The sequence below is a fragment of the Lepidochelys kempii genome, chromosome 7, assembly GCF_965140265.1.
Source record: "Lepidochelys kempii isolate rLepKem1 chromosome 7, rLepKem1.hap2, whole genome shotgun sequence".
NCBI classification, from domain to species: Eukaryota; Metazoa; Chordata; order Testudines; family Cheloniidae; genus Lepidochelys; species Lepidochelys kempii.
In genome coordinates, this window is record NC_133262.1 from 50,071,755 (window position 1) to 50,093,550 (window position 21,796).

Genomic DNA, 21,796 nt, shown 5'->3' on the forward strand with positions numbered 1-21,796 from the left:
CTTAAGATGCTACCCTGCTAGCGGGTAGATCTGGGGTCTACCCAGCTCTACACCAGTCTGCCTGTGTGGCCTTGGGCAAGTGACTTTAGTCTTTTTGTGTGTCAGCTTCCTATATGCATAATGAGACTACTTCAGCCCCCTGAGGTGTGCCAGGGCTCAAACTTCTGCTCTGTGGGGTGTGTCGAGGCTCACAGCTTCAGCCCTGCGCGTTTGAAAATATTTACCAGAGCTCTGCTCTGGCTGAATTTAAGCCCTGGCTGTGTGCATATATCTAGAAACAAAGAATGTAAGTCATATTTATAGGTGGGGGACTCTATCCTGGGAAGCAGTGACTCTGAAAAGGATTTTGGGGGTGGGAGGGGGTGGGAGGGGGTGGATAATCAGCTGAATGGGAACTATGTGATGCTGTGGCCAAAAGAGAGAATATGATCCTGGGATGTGTAAACAGATGAATCTTAAGTAGGAGTAGAGAGGTTATTTTACTGCTGTGTTTTGGCATTGGTGCAACCACTCCTGGAATCTTGTATCCAGTTCTGGTGTCTACAATTCAAGAAGAATGTTGATAGATTGAAGAGGGGTCAGCAAAGAGCCATGAGAAGCATTAAATGATTGGAAAATCTGCCTCTTAGATTGAGCTCCTTGAGTCTATTGCTATTTAACTTAACATAGAGACAGGGTGATTTGGTTAGTCTGAGCCTCTACATAGGGAACATATAGAATATTAAGGTTGGAAGGGACCTCAGGAGGTCATCTAGTCCCTGCCCCTGCTCAAAGCAGGACCAATCTGCAACTAAATAGAATCATAGACTTTAAGGTCAGAAGGGACCATCATGATTGCCAAGTCTGACCTACTGTACAACCCAGGCCACAGAATCTCACCCACTCCTGTAATAAACCGCTAACCTATGTCTGAGCTATTGAAGTCCTCAAAACATGGTTTAAAGACTTCAAGGTGCAGAGAATCCTCCAGCAAGTGACCCGTGCCCCACGCTGCAGAGGAAGGCAAAAGACCCCCAGGTCTTCTGCCAATCTGCCCTGGAGGAAAATTCCTTCCTGACCCCAAATATGGCAATCCGCTAAACCCTGAGCATGTGGGCAAGACTCACCAGCCAGACACCCAGGAAAAAATTCTCTGTAGTAACTCAGATCCCACCCCATCTAACATCCCATCACAGGCAATTGGGCATATTTACTGCTAATAGTCAAAGATCAATTTATTGCCAAAACTAGGCTATCCCATCATACCATCTCCTCCATAAACTTATCAAGCTTAGTCTTGAAGCCAGATATGTCTTTTGTCCCCACTGCTCCCCTTGGAAGGCTGTTCCAGAGCTTCAGTCCTCTGAGGGTTAGAAACCTTTGTCTAATTTCAAGTCTAAACTTCCCGACGGCCAGTTTATATCCATTTGTTCTTGTGTCCACATTGGTACTGAGCTTAAATTCTTCCTCTCCCTCCCTGGTATTTATCCGTCTCATATATTTATAGAGAGCAATCCTATCTCCCCTCAGCCTTCTTTTGGTTAGGCTAAACAAGCCAAGTTCTTTGAGTCTCCTTTCATAAGACAGGTTTTCCATTCCTCGGATCATCCTAGTAGCCCTTCTCTGTACCTGTTCCAGTTTGAATTAATCCTTCTTCAACATGGGAGACCAGAACTGCATACAGTATTCCAGATGAGGTCTCACCAGTGCCTTGTATAACTACTAACACCTCCTTATCTCTACTGGAAATACCTCGCCTGATGCATCCCAAGACTGCATTAGCTTTTTTCACGACCATATCACATTGGCGGCTCATAGTCATCCTGTGGTCAACCAATAATCCGAGGTCCTTCTCCTACTCTGTTACTTCCAAGCGATGCATCCCCAGCTTATAACAAAAATTATTAATTCCTAAATACATCACCTTGCACTTTTCATTATTAAATTTCATCCTATTACTATTACTCCAGTTTATAAGGTCATCCAGATCTTTCTGTATGATATCCCGGTCCTTCTCTGTATTGGCAATACCTCCCAGCTTTGTATCATCCACAAACTTTATTAGCGCACGCCCACTTTTTGTGCCAAGGTCAGTAATAAAAAGATTAAATAAGATTCATTCCAAAACTGATCCCTGAGGAACTCCACTAGTAACCTCCCTCTAGCCTGACAGTTCACTTTTCAGTGTGACCAGTTGTAATCTCCCCTTTAATCAGTTCCTTATCCACCTTTCAATTTTCATATTGATCCAATTTAGCTAATAATTCCCCCGGTGGAACCGTATCAAATGCCTTACTGAAATCAAGGTAAATTAGATCCACTGCGTTTCCTTTGTCTAAAAAATCTGTTACCTTCTCAAAGGACAGGTTTCAGAGTAACAGCCGTGTTAGTCTGTATTCGCAAAAAGAAAAGGAGTACTTGTGGCACCTTAGAGACTAACCAATTTATTTGAGCATAAGCTTTCGTGAGATACAGCTTATGCTCAGATAAATTGGTTAGTCTCTAAGGTGCCACAAGTACTCCTTTTCTTCTCAAAGGAGGAAATCAGGTTGGTTTGGCACGATCTATCTTTTGTAAAACCATGTTGTATTTTATCCCAATTACCATTGACCTCAATGTCCTAACTACTTTCTCCTTCAAAAATTTTTCCAAGACCTTGCATACTACAGATGTCAAACTAACAGGCCTGTAGTTACCTGGATCTTTTTTTTTTTCCTTTCTTAAAAATAGGAACTATGTTAGCAATTCTCCAGTCATACGGTACAACCCCTGAGTTTACAGATTCATTAAAAATTCTTGCTAATGGGCTTGCAATTTCATGTGCCAGTTCCTTTAATATTCTTGGATGAAGATTATCTGGGCCCCCTGATTTAGTCCCATTAAGCTGTTCGAGTTTGGCTTCTACCTTGGATGTGGTAATGTCTACCTCCATAGCTTTGTTCCCATTTGTCATCCTACCATTATCCCTAAGCTCCTCATTAGCCTCATTAAAGACCGAGGCAAAGTATTTGTTTAGATATTGGGCCATGCCAAGGTTATCCTTAACCTCCACTCCAAAATATGGCTATAGAACCTTTTACTATTGGTTTTAATTCCCTTTGCAAGGTTCAACTCTACATGGCTTTTGGCCTTTCTCACTTTATCACTACATGTTCTGGCCTCAATAAGGTAACTTTCCTTGCTGATCCCTCCCATCTTCCTCTCCTTGTAGGCTTTCTGCTTTTTCTTAATCGCCTCTCTGAGATGCTTGCTCATCTATCCTGTTCTATAACTCTATAACTTTTCCCCTTTCTTGGGATGCAGGCTTCTGATAGTTTCTGCAACTTTGACTTGAAGTAATTCCAGGCCTCTTCCGCCTTTAGATTCACAAGTTCTTCAGTCCAATACACTTCCCTAACTAATTTCCTTAATTTTTGAAAGTTAGCCCTTTTGAAATCAAAAACCTTAGTCAGAGATCTATTTTTGTTCATCCTTCCATTTAGTTTGAACTGAGTTAGCGCATGATGGCATGTTGTTCCCTACAACCATTTCTTCTATGAGGTCCTTGCTACTCACTAAAACCAAATCTAAAATGGCATCCCCTCTTGTTGGTTCAGCAACTACTTTATGAAGGAATCCATCAGCTATCGCATCCAGGAAAATCTGAGCCCGCTTATTATTACTAGCACTTGTTCTATATCATCCCAGCCAGGGCTTTGTCAAGCCTGACCTTAAAAACCTCTCAGGAAGAAGATTCCACCACCTTCCTAGGTAACCCATTCCAGTGCTTCACCAACCTCCTCGTGAAAAAGTTTTTCCTAATATCCAACCTAAACCTTCCCCACTGCAACTTGAGACCATTACTCCTTGTTCTGTCATCTGTTACCACTGAGAACAGTCTAGATCAGTGCTTCTCAAGCTATCTGATGTGTGGGATCGGCAATTTTTTTTTCCAACATGCGCACAGACTGGTAGCCGATGGCTCGTGGACTGGCACCGGTCCACCAACCACCACTTTGAGTATCACTGGTCTAGATCCATCCTCTTTGGAACCCCCTTTCAAGTAGTTGAAAGCAGCTATTAAATCCCACCTCATTCTTCTCTTCTGCAGACTAAATAATCTCAGTTCCCTCAGCCTCTCCTCATAAGTCATGTGCTCCAGCCCCCTAATGATTTTTGTTGTCCTCCACTGGACTCTTCCAGTTTTTCCACATCCTTCTTGTAGTGTGGGGCCCAAAACTGGACACTACTCCAGATGAGGCCTCACCAATGCCGAATAGAGGGGAATGATCACATCCCTCGATCTGCTGGCAGTGCTCCTCCAAAAAGGGCACACTGTTGACTCATATCCAGCTTCTAGTCCACTGTAACCCTTAGGTCCTTTTCCACAGAATTGCTGCCTAGCCACTCGGTCCCTAGTCTGTAGCAGTGCCCATCTTGTTTGCCCATTTGCCTTTTTGATATTTTTATGTTCTTACTAATATGTGTGAAGAGAGACACTGTGTTACAGCTGCCCACAAGCAGAGGAAGCGGGGAGAGATAAGAGAGCAAAAGTGTTGCTGGGCAGAGTGGGAGTTTAATATACAATGTACACTTGAAGGACAGTCCTGCCTCAAACTCCTCTCCTGAAATAAGGTCAAGGAACCAGTCACAAAGGGCGAGGGGGGGGGAGTATAAGAAATACGAAAAGGCAAAAGGGTATGTCTACACTACAAAATAAGGTCAATTTTATAGAAGTCGATTTTCAGTCAATTGCGTATGTCCACACTAAGCGCATTAAGTTGGTGGAGTGCGTCCTCACTACCATAGCTAGCATAGACTTACAAAGCGGTGCACTGTGGGTAGCTACTCAACAGTTCCTGCAGTCTCCATCGCCCATTGGAATTCTGGGTTACGTTCCCAATGCCTGATGGGGCAAAAACATTGTTGCGGGTGGTTTGGGGTACATGATGTCAGTCGCCCCTCCCTCCGTGAAGGCAACTCAGACAATCGTTTTGCACCTTTTTTCCGTGCAGACGTCCTAGCACGGCAAGCATTGAGTCCACTCAGCTCACCCTCGCTGCTGTTGTGTCCTGGGTGCTGCTGTCAGCCAACAGTGCAGTAGGTCTGCTAACTGTCGTCGTCCATCGCTTCCGCTGCAACTCTGCTCTCCTGCAGCCCAGGGGATCTGTTCTGGTCCTCCTGGGTGCTCCTAACAGTCGTCGTCCACAGCTTCCGCTTCAACTCTGCTGTCCTGCAGACGCCATACCACGGCAAGCATGGAGCCCGCACAGATCGCCATCACCGCTACTGTTGTGAGCATTGTAAACACCTCGCACATTATCCTGGAGTATATGCAGAACCGGGCTAAGAGACACCAGCACGAGGAGGATTTTGATGAGAACATGGACACAGACATTTCTGAAAGCGTGGGCTGTGACAATTGGGACATCATGGCGGCAGTGGGGTTGGTTGAGACAGTGGAATGCTAAGTCTGGGCCAGGCAAACAAGCACAGACTGGTGGGTCCGCATAGAGTTGCAGGTATGGGATGATTCACAGTGGCTGCGAAACTTTTGCATGCGTATGGCCACTTTCCTGGAACTCTGTGAGTTACTTTCCCCCATGCTGAAGCACAGAAATACTGAGATGAGAGCTGCTCCGACAGTTGAGAAGCGAGTGGCAATAGCCCTGTGGAAACTTGCAATGCCTGACTGATACCGGTCAGTCGGGAATCAATTTGGAGTGGGCAAGACTACTGTGGGGACTGCTGTGATCCAAGTAGCCAATGCAGTCACTGACGTTCTGCTATCAAGGGTAGTGACTCTGGGAAATGTGCAGGTCATACAGGATGGCTTTGCTGCAATGGGGTTCCCTAACTGTCGTGGGGCGATAGATGGCATGCATATCCCCATCTTGGCACCAGACCACCTTGCCAACCAGTACATAAACGGCAAGGGGTACTTCTCAATGGTGCTGCAAACACTGGTGGATCACAAGGGACGTTTCACCGACATCAATGTGGGATTGCCGGGAAAGGTACATGATGCTTGCATATTTAGGAACTCCGGACTGTTCCTTCTTGCAACTTCTCGGACTTACTTCCCAGACCAGAAAATTACCATTGAGGAAGTTGAAATGCCAATATTTATCCTTGGGGACCCAGCCTACCCCTTGCTCCCATGGCTCATGAAGCTGTACACCGGCAGGCTGGACAGTAAGTAGTAAGAAGCAGTTCAACTATAGGCTGAGCAAGTGCAGAATGGTGGTAGAATGTGCCTTTGGATGTTTAAAAGATTGCTGACTAGGTCAGACCTCAGCGTAACCAACATTCCCATTGTTATTGCGGCTTGCTGTGTGCTCCATAATATCTGTGAGAGTAAGGGGGAGACGGTTATGGCGGGGTGGGAGGTTGAGGCAAATCACCTGGTGGCCGATTTTGAACAGACACCAGCGTGATTAGAAGAGCACAGCAAGGCATGCTGCGCATCAGAGAGGTTTTGAAAACCAGTTTCATGACTGGCCAGCCTATGGTTTGACTGTTGTGTGTGTTTCTCCTTGATGCAAACCCACCCACCTTGGTTGATCTTTAATTCCCTGTAACCAAACCACCCTTCCTCCCTCCCCCCTTTGAAATAAAGTAACTATTGTTTTGAAACCATGCATTATTTCTTTTATTAATTTAAAAAAAAAAGATAACTGACAAGGTAGCCCGGGTGGGGTGGGGGAGGAGGGAAGGACAAGGCTACATTGCCTTTTGTAGCCACACTACAAATCAAACTGTTTGAATGGCAACCTTCAGTTGCTTTGGCCATCCTCTGTAGTGGAGTGGCTGGGTGCCCGGAGCCTCCCTCCATGCATTCTTGGGCGTCTGGGTGAGGAGGATATGGAACTTGGGGAGGAGGTCAGCTGGTTATACAATGGATGCTGTGGAAGGTCTGTGCTCGTGTTGGCTTTCTTGCAGCTCCACCAGATGTTTCATCATGTCCGTTTGCTTCCCCCATTAGCCTCAGCATCGCCTCCTGCCTTTGCTCTTCGCGCTCAATTAATGCTTTCCTGGCCTCTAACACTGAATGCCTCCATGCATTAAGCTGCGCTCTATCAGTGCGGGAGGTCTGCATGAGCTCAGCAAACATGTCATCGCGAGTGCATGTTTTTCACCTTCTAATCTGTGATAACCTCAGGAAGGAGATGATAGGGGGAGCATAGAAAGGAGTTTGCATGGGAGTTAGCTTGGGGAGAGCCCACTGAGGCTTACATCTTGCCGGCTTCTCTGAGTAGTTACTACAACTCCTGAGGAAGCTCGTAGAAGGAAGGTGATATGGATGGGGGGTGTTCAGCTGTTGTGACCTGCACTGGATGTGCTATGATTGTCTTTCTTCCACAGGACAGAAGCGACTTTGTCTGTAAAAAAAAGTGCAAACTGTTCTCCATATTGGAAGAGAAGGTTCAAGGTCTAGAGCAACAGGTATCGACCCTGTGTTGCATAAGAGAAACTGAAGATTTCCTGGACAGACGTCAGGATATGCTTCTACGGGCACAAGGTTCTGAAGATTCAGAGCAGGCTACACACCGGGGACAGGAGGCCGGTGAAGAAATTTGGCATCATGTGACCTCCAGAAGAAGAAAGGGGAACGTCCATGTACCAGCAATGCAGATACAGGTAAGTAACAGTTTTCATGTTCTCTCCACAGGTACCAATGCGGAGAGTGGACCACATGATATGTCTGAGGGAAGGGAGCAGAAGGAGACTCCGCCAGTTGGAAGGCATGAGATGCACTGTCCTAGGGTTGGGGGTTCCATGACCACCGCTCCCAAGAGAAGGAGGCGGGTGGTGGTGATCGGGGACTCTCTGCTCAGGGGGACTGAGTCATCTATCTGCTGCCCCGACTGGGAAAACCAAGAAGTCTGCTGCTTGCCAGGGGCTAGGATTTGCGATGTGACGGAGAGACTGCCGAGACTCATCAAGCCCTCGGATCGCTACCCCTTCCTGCTTCTCCACATGGGCACCAATGATACTGCCAAGAATGACCTTGAGCGGATCACTGCAGACTACATGTTTCTGGAAAGAAGGATAAAGGAGTTTGAGGCGCAAGTGGTGTTCTCGTCCTTTCTCCCCATGGAAGTCAACGAATGGCTACGCAGGTGGTGTCGGAGAGAAGGCTTTGGATACTTTGACCATGGGATGGTGTTCCAAGAAGGAGGAATGCTAGGCAGAGACGGATTCCACCTAACGAAGAGAAGGAAGAACATCTTCACAAGCAGCCTGGCTAACCTAATGAGGAGGGCTTTAAACTAGGTTCACCGGGGGAAGACGACCAAAGCCCTGAGGGAAGTGGGATACCGGGAGGGAGCAGGAGCGTGTGAGATGGGAGGGCTCCTGCCTCATACTGAGAAAGAGGAGCCATCAGCGTTTTATCTCAAGTGCCTATACACAAATGCACAAAGCCTGGGAAACGAGCAGGGAGAACTGGAAGTCCTGGCAAAGTCAAGGAATTATGATGTGATTGGAATAACCGAGACTTGGTGGGATAACTCACATGACTGGAGTACTGTCATGGATGGATATAAGCTGTTCAGGAAGGACAGGCAGGGCAGAAAAGGTGGGGGAGTTGCACTGTGTGTAAGAGAGCAGTATGACTGCTCAGAGGTCCGGTATGAAACTGCAGAAAAACCTGAGAGTCTCTGGATTAAGTTTAGAAATGTGAGCACCAAGGGTGATGTCATGGTGGGAGTCTGCTATAGACCACCGGACCAGGGGGATGAGGTGGACGAGGCTTTCTTCCGGCAACTCGCAGAAGCTACTAGATTGCACGCCCTGGTTCTCATGGGAGACTTCAATCACCCTGATATCTGCTGGGAGAGCAATACAGCGGTGCACAGACAATCCAGGAAGCTTTTGGAAAGTGTAGGGAACAATTTCCTGGTGCAAGTGCTGGAGGAACCAACTCGGGGCAGAGTTCTTCTTGACCTGCTGCTCACAAACCGGGGAGAATTAGTAGGGGAAGCAAAAGTGGATGGGAACCTGGGAGGCAGTGACCATGAGATGGTCGAGTTCAGGATCCTGACACAAGGAAGAAAGGAAAGCAGCAGAATACGGACCCTGGACTTCAGAAAAGCAGACTTTGACTTCCTCAGGGAACTGATGGGCAAGATCCTCTGGGAGAATAACATGAGGGGGAAAGGAGTCCAGGAGAGCTGGCTGTATTTTAAAGAATCATTATTGAGGTTACAGGGACAAACCATCCCAATGTGTAGAAAGAATAGTAAATATGGCAGGCGACCAGCTTGGCTTAACAGTGAAATCCTTGCTGATCTTAAACACAAAAAAGAAGCGTACAAGAAGTGGAAGATTGGACAAATGACCAGGGATGAGTATAAAAATATTGCTCTGGCATGCAGGAGTGAAATCAGGAAGGCCAAATCACATCTGGAGTTGCAGCTAGCAAGAGATGTCAAGAGTAACAAGAAGGGTTTCTTCACGTATGTTATCAACAAGAAGAAAGTCAAGGAAAGTGTGGGCCCCTTACTGAATGAGGGAGGCAACCTAGTGACAGAGGAGGTGGAAAAAGCTTAATGTACTCAATACTTTCTTTGCCTCTGTCTTCACGAACAAGGTCAGCTCCCAGACTACTGCACTGGGCAGCACAGCATGGGGAGGAGGTGACCAGCCTTCTGTGGAGAAAGAAGTGGTTCGGGACTATTCAGAAAATCTGGACGTGCACAAGTCCATGGGGCCGGATGCGCTGCATCCGAGAGTGCTAAAGGAGTTGGCGGATGTGATTGCAGAACCATTGGCCGTTATCTTTGAAAACTCGTGACTATCCGGGGAAGTCCTGGACGACTGGAAAAAGGCTAATGTAGTGCCCATCTTTAAAAAATGGAAGGAGGAGGATCCTGGGAACTACAGGCCAGTCAGCCTCATCTCAGTCCCCGGAAAAATCATGGAGCAGGTCCTCAAGGAATCAATTCTGAAGCACTTACACGAGAGGAAAGTGATCAGGAACAGTCAGCATGGATTCACGAAGGGCAAGTCATGCCTGATTAATCTAATTGCCTTCTATGACGAGATAACTTGTTCTGTGGATGAAGGGAAAGCAGTGGACGTGTTGTTGCTTGACTTTAGCAAGGCTTTTGACACTGTCTCCCACAGTATTCTTGTCAGCAAGTTAAAGAAGCATGGGCTGGATGAATGCACTATAAGGTGGGTAGAAAGTTGGCTAGATTGTCGGGCTCAACGGGTAGTGATAAATGGCTCCATGTCTAGTTGGCGGTCAGTATCAAGCGGAGTGTCCCAAGGGTCAGTCCTGGGGCTAGTTTTGTTCAATATCTTCATAAATGATCTGGAGGATGGTGTGGATTGCACCCTCAGCAAGTTTGCAGATGACACTAAATTGGGAGGAGTGGTAGATACGCTGGAGGGTAGGGATAGGATACAGAGGGACCTAGACAAATTGGAGGATTGGGCCAAAAGAAATCTGATGAGGTTCAACAAGGACAAGTGCAGAGTCCTGCACTTAGGACAGAAGAATCCAATGCACTGCTACTGACTAGGGACCAAATGGCTAGGCGGCACTTCTGCAGAAAAGGACCTAGGGGTTTCAGTGGACAAGAAGCTGGATATGAGTCAACAGTGTGCCCTTGTTGCCAAGAAGGCAAATGGCATTTTGGGATGTATAAGTAGGGGCATTGCCAGCAGATCGAGGGATGTGATCATTCCCCTGTATTCGACATTGGTGAGGCCTTATCTGGAGTACTGTGTCCAGTTTCGGGCCGCACACTACAAGAAAGATGTGGAAAAATTGGAGAGAGTCCAGCGGAGGGCAACAAAAATGATTAGGGGACTGGAACACATGACTTATGAGGAGAGGCTGAGGGAACTGGGATTGTTTAGTCTACAGAAGAGAAGAATGAGGGGGGATTTGATAGCTGCTTTCAGCTACCTGAAAGGTGGTTCCAAAGAGGATGGATCTAGACTATTCTCAGTGGTAGCGGATGACAGGACAAGGAGTAATGGTCTCAAGTTGCAGTGGGCGAGATTTAGGTTGGATATTAGGAAAGACTTTTTCACTAGGAGGGTGGTGAAACACTGGAATGCGTTACCTAGGGAGGTGGTGGAATCTCCTTCCTTAGAAGTTTTTAAGGTCAGGCTTGACAAAGCCCTGGCTCGGATGATTTAATTGCGGATCGGTCCTGCTTTGAGCAGGGAGTTGGACTAGATGACCTCCTGAGTCCCTTCCAACCCTGATATTCTATGATTTGCAGCTGGGGCGGAGATAAAAAGGGAGAGTAAAATTTAAGATGTATGTCTGAGAACAAAAGGGAGACTCTCTCTTTCACAGTGAAGTAATTCACAGAAGACAGCACACGTGCTTTAGGTACCAGGTTGCATTTTGCCTTTTATGTTGAGCACCTGCCAGTATGGTGACACATCATAAACGGCTGGGCAACTGAATTCGGTTTCCCGGCAGCCATGGTAAGTCTTTTGGTATGTGGGGCTGGTTTCTTACGCCTTCATAACATGTGGGAATGGTTTCAAACTGCAGTGCCATCCTTTTCCCATAGCAAGCAATCATCCCATACCCGCAACATTATGCGGTCCCCCTAGTCTGTACTTGTTTGCTGGGCCCAGAATCAGCGTTCCACTCTATCAACCAGCCCCACTGCTGCCATGATGTCCCAATTGCCACAGCCTATGCTTTCAGGAACGTCTGTGTCCATGTCCTCATCACAATCCTCTTTGTGCTGGCATCTCTTAGCTTGGTTCTGCACATACTCCAGGATAATGTGCAAGGTATTTACAATGCTCACAACTGCAGCAGTGAGTAGAGCGGGCTCCATGCTTGCTGTGGTATGGCGTCTGCACGGGTAACCCAGGAAGAAAGGAGTGAAACGGTTGTCTGCCATTGTTTTCAAGAAGGGAGAGAAGGGGCGACTGACATGTACCCCAAACCACCCTCAAAAATGTTTTTGCCCCATCAAGCATTGGGAACTTCAACCAGAATTCCAATGGGCAGCGGGAACTGTGGGATGGCTACCCACGGTGCACCGCTCCATAAGTCAATGCTAGCCACAGTATTGAGGACACACTCCGCTGATGTAATGTGCTTTGTGGGGACATACACAACTGACTGTATAAAATCGATTTCCAAAAATTGACTTCTATAAAACCAACCTAATTTCGTAGTATAGACATACCCTGAGAAAAACAACCTAATCTGGAATTAAAGTGAACAGAATTTTATTGGAAGTCAAAACTGGGCCTGAGCTTGTCTCTATAATTTCACCCAAATAGTAACGGCCCCTGCTCTTTCACTAGGGAAACGGTCTCAGGAAAAGCCTGCTTCTTTTGGCTTTTCATTGTATTTATGCTATGACATCTTCCTTTGGCCAATTGCAGGAGCACACGGAGCAGACACTGACCCGTGGGTTGCAGAAGGAAGGGGGTAAAAGGTGCACAGATTTTTGTCTAAAGGTGTCATTATTAATCATTGATTTGGACTGCAGGAGTGCAAGGAGCCCCACTTACAGAGCAGGACCCCACTGTGCTAGGCACTGTCCAAACACAGAACAAAAGAGATGGGCTCTCTTCCAAGGAGTATTAAGCACAAGAATCAGGTTGTTCTAAGCCTGCTCCCACTGGCCTCCTTGGGTGTAGGAGCAGACCATTTGTGCACAGGGTGTTAAGTGCTTTTTCTTCAACCCTCCCCTGGTTGTTGTTACGCAGACAGAATGCAGAACAGAAGTCTGAAGTGTGGGCAATGCAATGTTTGTTGGGGTTAATTCAAGGAAGCATAGTGTTGCAGGTCTGGGACGATTCCCAGTGGCTGCAAAACTTTCGCATGCATAAGGGCACTTTCATGGAACTTTGTGACTTGCTTTCACCTGCCCTGAGGTGCAAGAATACTAAAATGAGAGCAGCCCTCACAGTTGAGAAGCGAGTGGCAATAGCCCTGTGGAAGCTTGCAACGCGAGACCTCTACCGGTCAGTCGGGAATCAATTTGGAGTGGGCAAAGCTACTGTGGGGGCTGCTGTGATACAAGTAGCCAATGCAAACAAAGATCTGCTGATATCAAGGGTAGTGACCCTGGGAAGTGCGCAGGTCATAGTGGATGGCTTTGCTGCAATGGGATTCCCTAACTGTGGTGGGGCCATAGACGGAACCCATATCACTATCTTGGCACCGGAGCACCAAGCCAGCGAGTACATAAACCACAAGGGGTACTTTTCAATAGTGCTGCAAGCTCTGGTGGATCACAAGGGACGTTTCACCAACATCAACGTGGGATGGCCGGGAAAGGTACATGACGCTCGCATCTTCAGGAACTCTGGTCTGTTTCAAAAGCTGCAGGAAGGGACTTTATTCCCAGTATAGAAAATAACCATTGGGGATGTTGAAATGCCTATAGTTATCCTTGGGGACCCAGCCTACCCCTTAATGCCATGGCTCATGAAGCCGTACACAGGCAGCCTGGACAGTAGTCAGGAGCTGTTCAACTACAGGCTGAGCAAGTGCAGAATGGTGGTAGAATGTGCATTTGGATGTTTAAAAGCGTGTTGATGCAGTTTATTGACTTGGTTAGACCTCAGCAAAACCAGTATTCCTACTGTTATTACTGCTTGCTGTGCGCTCCACAATATCTGTGAGTAAGGGGGAGACGTTTATGGCGGGGTGGGAGGTTGAGGCAAATCGCCTGGCCGCTGCTTACGTGCAGCCAGACACCAGGGCAGTTAGAAGAGCACAGGAGGGCGCAGTGCGCATCAGAGAAGCTTTGAAAACCAGTTTCATGACTGGCCAGGCTACGGTGTGAAAGTTCTCTTTGTGTCTCCTTGATGGAAACCCCCCGTCCCTTGGTTCACTCTACTTCCCTGTAAGCTAAGCACCCTCCCCTCCTCCCTTCAATCACCGCTTGCAGAGGCAATAAAGTCATTGTTGCTTCACATTCATGCATTCTTTATTAACTCATCACTCAAATAGGGGGATAACTGCCAAGGTAGCCCAGGAGGGGTGGTGGAGGAGGGAAGGACAAGGACACACAGCACTTTAAAAGTTTAAAACTTATTGAATGCCAGCCTTCTGTTGCTTGAGCAATCCTCTGGGGTGGAGTGGCTGGAGGCCCCCCCACCGTGTTCTTGGGCATCTGGGTGAGGACGCTGTGGAACTTGGGGAGGAGGGCGGTTGCTTACACAGGGGCTGTATCATAGAATATCAGGGTTGGAAGGGACCTCAGGAGGTCATCTAGTCCAACCCCCTGCTCAAAGCAGGACCAATCCCCAATTAAATCATCCCAGCCAGGGCTTTATCAAGCCTGACCTTAAAAACTTCTAAGGAAGGAGATTCTACCACCTTCCTAGGTAACGCATTCCAGTGTTTCATCACCCTCCTAGTGAAAAAGTTTTTCCTAATATCCAACCTAAACTTCCCCCACTGCAACTTGAGACCGCTGTAGCGGCCGTCTGTGCTCCTGCTGCCTTTCCTGCAGTTCAACCATATGCTGGAGCATATTAGTTTGATCCTCCAGCAGCTTCAGCATTGAATCCTGCCTCCTCTCATTATGCTGCCGCCACCTTTCAGCTTCAGTCCTCTCTTTGGCCCACTTACTCTCTTCAGCCCCCAGCACCTCTCCCGGTCATTTTCTGACATTGTCTGCCTCCACACATTCATCTGTGCTCTGTCAGTGTGGGAGGACAGCATGAGCTCAAGAGAATATTTCATCGTGAGTGCATTTTTTTCACCTTCTAATCTTCACTAGCATCTGGGAAGGAGAAGATCCTGTGATCCTTGAAACACATACAGCTGGTGGAGAGGGAAAAAAAGGGACAGTGGTATTTAAAAAGACACATTTTATAGAACAATGGGTATACTCTTTCACGGTAAACCTTGCTGTTAACATTGCATACATAGCACGTGCTTTCATTACAAAGGTCGCATTTTGCCTCTCCCTACCACGTGGCTAGCCCCTCACCCCTCCCCGTGGCTAACAGCGGGGAACATTTCTGTTCAGCCACATGCAAACAGCCCAGCAGGAATGGGCACCTCTGAATGTCCCCTTAAGAAAAGCACCCTATTTCAACCAGGTGACCATGAATGATATCACTCCCCCGAGGATAACACAGAGAGATAAAGAATGGATGTTGTTTGAATGCCAGCAAACATACACTGCAATGCTTTGTTCTACAATGATTCCCGAGTACGTGCTACTGGCCTGGAGTGGTAAAGTGTCCTACCATGGTGGACGGAATAAGGCTACCCTCCCCAGAAACCTTTTGCAAAGGCTTTAGGAGGACATCCAGGAGAGCTTTATGGAGATGTCCCTGGAGGATTTCCGTTTCATCCCCAGACACGTTAACAGACTTTTCAAGTAGCTGTACTGGCTGCAAGTGCCAGGGCAAATTAATCATTAAACAGGCTTGCTTTGAAACCATGTAGACTATTTAAAAAGGTACATTCACCAGAGGTCCCTTCTCCACCTGGCGGGTCCGGGAGTCAGCCTTGGGTGGGTTTTGGGAGTACTGGCTCCAGGTCCAGGGTGAGAAACAGGTCCTGGCTGTCCAGAAAACTGGTTTCTCCGCTTGCTTGCTGTGAGCTGTCTACAACCTCCTCCTCATCATCATCTTCCTCGTCCCCAAAACCTGCTTCCGTGTTTGAAGGAGTCAAACAACACGGTTGGGGTAGTGGTGGCTGAACCCCCTAAAATGGCATGCAGCTCATCATAGAAGCGGCATGTTTGGGGCTCTGACCCGGAGCGGCCATTTGCCTCTCTGGTTTTCTGGTAGGCTTGCCTCAGCTCCTTAAGTTTCACGCAGCACTGCTTCAGGTCTCTGTTATGGCCTCTGTCCTTCATGCCCTGGGAGATTTTGACAAATGTTTTGGCATTTTAAAAACTGGAACGGAGTTCTGATAGCACAGATTCCTCTCCCCATACAGCGATCAGATCCTGTACCTCCCGTTCAGTCCATGCTGGAGCTCTTTTGCGATTCTGGGACTCCATCATGGTCACCTCTGCTGATGAGCTCTGCACTCACCTGCAGCTTGCCACGCTGGCCAAACAGGAAATTGAAATTCAAAAGTTCACGGGCCTTTTCCTGTCTACCTGGCCAGTGCATCTGAGTTGAGAGCGCTGTCCAGAGCGGTCACAAGGGAGCACTCTGGGATGGCTCCCGGAGGCCAATGCCATCTAATTGCATCCACAATACCCCAAATTCAACCCGGCAAGGCCGATTTCAGCGCTAATCCCCTTGTTGAGGGTGGAGTAAAGAAATTGATTTTAAGATCCCTTTAAGTCGAAAAAAGGGCTTTGTCGTGTGGATGGGTGCAGGATTAAATTCGACCTCAACTCCTATTGTAGACCAGGGCTAAGAGTCCTCCTTTTACAACAAACCTGGACCTATTAGAAGAGCTGAAAGGTGGTGGGTTGCTCCGTGCCGCCGTCCAAGCTCTCTGGAGGCTTTCATCTGCTTCCTGCTCTGTCTGAAACTGCTCCCTTGATGCTGGAGACATTAGTTCCTCACTGGGTTGTGGACTTGGGCTATGTCCCACTGGAAGCGATAAAGGTGATGGGGGGTGTCTCCGACAATTGTGAACTGCTTTCTGCTGATGCACTAGGTTATATTTGAAGCTCCAGTTGAGCTTCTTGTGCTGGTTTAGCTGCTGTTGCAGGCGCTGTGGCGCCCTTTGGTGCTGACTACCCTGACTCTGGTGGGGTTGCAAGCATAGGCTCTGACAGCTCCACCAGTTCCGATCCTTGGGCTGGGTCCCAGGAACTGGATCTACAACTGCTGCCATAGACTTTGGTCTGGGGTCTGGTTCCACCACCTCTGGCTGGGTCCCTGTAGGAGGCTCAGGAATAGAGTTAGGTGTGGAGGCCTATTTAGCCTGGCTGTGGGTGACCATCCCCACCCTTTTTGTTAGCCTCACATGGTTGGCTAAGTCTTCTCCCAGCAACCTGGGAATGGGATAATCGTCATAGACTTCAAAAGTCCATATTCCTGAGCAGTCCTTGTACTGGACAGGCAACTTGGCTGTAGGCAAGTTAAAAGAGTTGACCTTAAAAGGTTGCACCATCACTTGGGCCTCTGGGTTGATAAATTTGGGGTCCACCAGGAATCAGACACCTGTGCTCCAATGTCTCTCCACGCAGTTATCTTCCTCCCACCCACACTCACAGTTTCCCTTTGCTCTGGGGGTATTTGCGAGGCATCTGGGCCTGAAGGCTCTCTTTGGGACCCCGGGGTGATAAACTGCAGTTGGTTGGTGCTCTTGGGGCAGTTGGCCTTCACATGCTCCAGCTCATTACATTTAAACCATCGCCCAACTGACTGTGGGCTGGGGTGAGGTGGGTGATTGGAGAGTTGGGTGGTGGGTCGAGAGGGCATCTGGGGTCTCCTTGGCTGTGTGGAGGGTTCCTACTTGTGAGGTGGGGCCTTGGGCTGACTCCAATGGTAGGGTGTCATCTCAGGTTGCCCCTTCTGGTATCCGCACGAACTGCTAACTAGCTTTCTTCTCCGCCACCTCCACCCATTTGGCTCCGATTTCCTCTGCCTCGGTTGTAGTTTTGGGCTTCCCATCTAGTATGTACCTTTCCATTTCCTCAGGAACACCCTCTAAGAATTGCTCCACTTGCATGAGGAGAGACAGATCTTCCAGAGACTTAACGCTTGCTCCTGATATCCAGGCATCCCAATTTTTCACAATGTGGTAGGTGTGTCGGGAAAATGCCACATCTGGTTTCCACTTATAAACTTATAAAGAATGTATTTAGTGTTACTGGTCTCTTGGGTCAACTGGTCACTAGTTGTAGCAGTTACTCATTGTGATGTTATCTGATTAAAACATGACCATGTAGATCATTGTTGCAACTACTATTATATGTTTGCAATAAATTTTATACAAAATGTGGCCTGTAAGATATCATAAATATAAAGGGAAGGGTAAACACCTTTAAAAGCCCTCCTGGCCAGAGGAAAAACCCTTTCACCTGTAAAGGGTTAAGAAGCTAGGATAACCTCGCTGGCACCTGACCAAAATGACCAATGAGACAAGATACTTTCAAAGCTGGAGGGGGGGAGAAACAAAGGCTCTCTCTGTCTGTGTGATGCTTTTGCTGGGGACAGAACAGGAATGGAGTCTTAGAACTTAGTAAGTAATCTAGGTAGATATGCATTAGATTCTGTTTGTTTAAATGGCTGAGAAAATAAGCTGTGCTGAATGGATTTGATATTCCTGTTTTTGTGTCTTTTTGTAACTTAAGGTTTTGCCTAGAGGGATTCTCTGTGTTTTGAATCTAATTACCCTGTAAGGTATTTACCATCCTGATTTTACAGAGCTGATTCTTTTACTTTTTCTTCTATTAAAATTCTTCTTTTAAGAACCTGATTCCTTTTTCATTGTTCTTAAGATCCAAGGGTTTGGTTCTGTGTTCACCTATGCAAATTGGTGAGGATTTTTATCAAACCTTCCCCAGAAAAGGGTGTAGCCAGCACAGAGTGCCTGAGGCAAGCAACAGCTGGGTTCGTTGCCCGGTGTGTGTCACGCCAATGACCACAACGGGGTGGAGAAGCAGAGAGATTTATTTGGAGCGCCAAATAGGGCGCAGGGAGACTGAGCTGTCTCAAATCCTGCGGCAGTGCAACAGATTCCAGTATACATTTTATACCTTTGCCTACTTCACTACACAAGCTTATGCAACCAATTACCTGTTGCCCCATACAATACCGTAGCCAATCAGCTAAAGCAGCCAGTTGTGTTTTTCCTCAGTAGCATTGCTCAAGCCTTGCCTTATTTGGTCCTATTTGTTACTGGTTTTTGCTAAACATTTCTGCCTTATCTATCTGTTTCTCAGGCCGAAGGTGGCCTTGGCTGGCGAGCCGTGTGCAAACCTGTCTGTTTGTGTGCTAGCTTCCTCAGAGTTATGCATGATCACAGAGGGTTCAAGGAGCAAAGGGGCCTTGGTTTATCCGGGCCTAAAGTAGGAGGGCTTCCTCGACACTCGTGGTCTTCCACCCTCCCGAGTTACCTAGTGTAGTGCCTAGTGTCACCAACAACTCCCTCCTTTGAGAATACTCAACAAGCTTGCAACTGAGTCTTCTCATATTTCCCTGGACAATAAGTGATTCCCAGTTTGAGCGCACGGGTCAGGGCTACTAGCTCAGCCAGCTGGGCAGAGGTCCCGGTGGGCAACCTCTAGGCCTCTATGGTATCATGGAGGGTCACGACAGCATAACCCACCCTCCTTTGCCCCTCCATGACAATGCTGCTACCATCAGTGTACCACTCATAATCTGCATTTGGGAGTGGCTGATCCTTTAAATCCTGGTTTCTGGCGTACTGGGCATCTATGATCTCTAAACAGTCATGTTCCTGTTCCTCTGTTTCTGGCAAGAGGGTGGCTGGGTTAAGGGAGGGGCAAGACGCCAGGGTGACCTCGGGGTTCTCTAACAGCTTAGCCTGATACCGAGCAATCCGAGCCTGGGTGAGCCAGAGCCCACCCTTTGTGTCTCGCAGGGCTTGGACCATATAGGGAGTATAGATTTGCATAACCGTTCCCGAAGTTAGCTTCTCAGCTTCCTCAAGTACTAGGGCAGTAGCTGCGACCGCCCGTAAACATGCTGGCCAACCCTTTGCAACCTAATCCAGTTGCTTAGAAAAATAAGCCACGGGACGTTTCCAGGTCCCCAACAACTGGGTTAGCACTCCCAGAGCCACCCCTTTTCGTTCATGTATATACAATTGAAATGGCTTCCATCAGCTGGAGCTTCCATCAGCTTCCTTTTTAGGATTTGAAATGCCTTGTTGGCTTCTGGGGACCAGTGAAAGGGGTTGTGGTCCGTTCCCTTGACACAGTCATATAACGGTTTAGCCCATAGTCCAAACTCTGGGATCCAGATCCTGCAAAAGCCTGCCACACTTAGAAAAGCTCTGAGCCATTTGCGAGTGCTTGGGGTAGGGACTTGACAGATAGCTTCCTTTCTTTCGCTTGAAAGCTGACGCTCCCCTTGCCTTAGCTGTAACCTGATTCCACTCCACCTCAGACAACAGAGTTCTCAGGAGGATATTACAGTCGTCCCAGTCCGGCTTGTGACTACTGAGGCACCCCTCAAAGACTGAAATAAACCAGCTTGGGTTTGTGGAGAATTCCCCAGCCTGTGTTTTAAAAGCTGCTAGGTCTATTGGATTGAATGGCACATGGGTGTAAATTTGCATGGTGGTGGCCTGGCATCCGTCCGCCCCTGGGCGAGCCACAACAGTCCCAGTAAGCAAAGGATAGAGTCCCACTGAGGGGGCAATCTCTGTAACCCGAGGCGTCCTACCCTTATAAGGTGGGTTGTGGGGGCCGAAGGGGACACCGAATCTGCCGTTACAACATTTGGGGGGTTCAGGGGGCTAACATTAGCTACTACCGGTCCTATTGGAGTCAAATTACAGCTCTGTAGAATGTCTGTTCTATCTCTTAAAGCCATAAACGCTTGTGCATACAGATGTTCATTCCATTTACCCATTTGCTGACAAATCAGAACTAATTGGAGGATCGTATTATAATTGATTGACCCTCCCGGTGGCCACCGTTCCTGGTCCTCTAGCCGATATTGAGGCCAGTCTACTGTACAAAACCTTTTCAATTTGCTTTTTGTCATTGGATCTGATCCAAACGCTTTCCAGTTTGCTAGAATGCATTTTAGGGGCGTGCACTGTGGCCTGCCTGTAGTACTCTGTCCCTGTCCCATATTCCCGGACGACTCTGGGCGTCCCCAGGTCTTAACAGAGAAAGTCCAGCCCACTGGACTGTTCCTACCTTTTCCACAGGACCGGTTCCTCACCATCGCCTGCAGTTGCTTCTCCACTATAGGGGTGCGTTGCACCGTTGTGCCCTCCGGGGTCGAGCAAATCACGTCTCCTCCAAGTCCTCCCAGTGAACTCAACCGGTGTGCGCTAGGTGTCGGTTGTCGCCGCAATCTGTCGACCGCCAGGAGGGGTCCAGGCAAGGCTAAATAGCAGCCTCGATGCCCACCCAGGGACGCCAAGAACTGTTGCCGGCACAGAGTGCCCGAGGCAAGCAACAGCTGGGTTCATTGCCCAGTGTGCGTCGCGCCAATGACCACAACGGGGTGGAGAAGCAGAGAGATTTATTTGGAGCGCCAAATAGGGCGCAGGGAGACTGAGCTGTCTCAAATCCTGCGGCAGTGCAACAGATTCCAGTATAAAATGTCTTTGCCTACTTCACTACACAAGCTTATGCAACCAATTACCTGTTGCCCCGTACAATACCGTAGCCAATCAGCTAAAGCAGCCAGTTGTGTTTTTCCTCAGTAGCATTGCCCGAGCCTTGCCTTATTTGGTCCTAATTGTTACTGGTTTTTGCTAAACACTTCTGCCTTATCTATCTGTTTCCCAGGCCGAAGCTGGCCTTGGCTGGCGAGCCGTATGCAAATCTGTCTGTTTGTGTGCTAGCTTCCTCAGAGTTATGCATGATCACAGAGGGTTCAAGGAGCAAAGGGGCCTTGGTTTATCCGAGCCTAGAGCAGGAGGGCTTCCTCGACACTTGTGGTCTTCCACCCTCCCGAGTTACCTAGTGTAGTGCCCAGTGTCACCAACAAGGGGGTGTAGGGTTTGGGGAGGATTTTGTGGGGGAAAGACTATTCCAAGAGGGCTCTTTCCCGGTTATATATCTGTTAATGCTTGGTGATGGCAGCAATAAAGTCCAAGGGAAAAAGGAAAATAGTTTGTACCTTGGGGAAGTTTTAACCTAAACTGCTAAAAATAAGTTTAGGAGGTTTTCATGCAGGTCTCCACATCTGTACCCTAGAGTTCAGAATGGGGAAGGAACCTTGGCATAAGATATCTATGAAAAGGTTATGATTT

General features: G+C 47.9%; 1 protein-coding gene across 14 annotated transcripts in view; it reads left to right on the top strand.

Moving 5' to 3' along the window:
• The window catches only part of TRAIP (TRAF interacting protein), a 77,261-nt gene that overhangs the window by 43,550 nt on the left and 11,915 nt on the right, over positions 1–21,796 (top strand). For 4 of the 14 annotated variants that reach the window (XM_073352619.1, XM_073352621.1, XM_073352622.1 and 1 more), the window contains one exon: positions 7,324–11,095. In XM_073352619.1, coding sequence (XP_073208720.1) covers positions 7,324–8,235 — 912 coding nt within the window. In that variant the 3' untranslated portion in view covers positions 8,236–11,095. Of the gene's footprint in view, positions 1–4,973; positions 6,595–7,323; positions 11,097–17,532; positions 18,262–21,796 lie in introns of those variants that run through there. The other 10 variants (XM_073352627.1, XM_073352628.1, XR_012159895.1 and 7 more) reach the window with 6 other exon arrangements.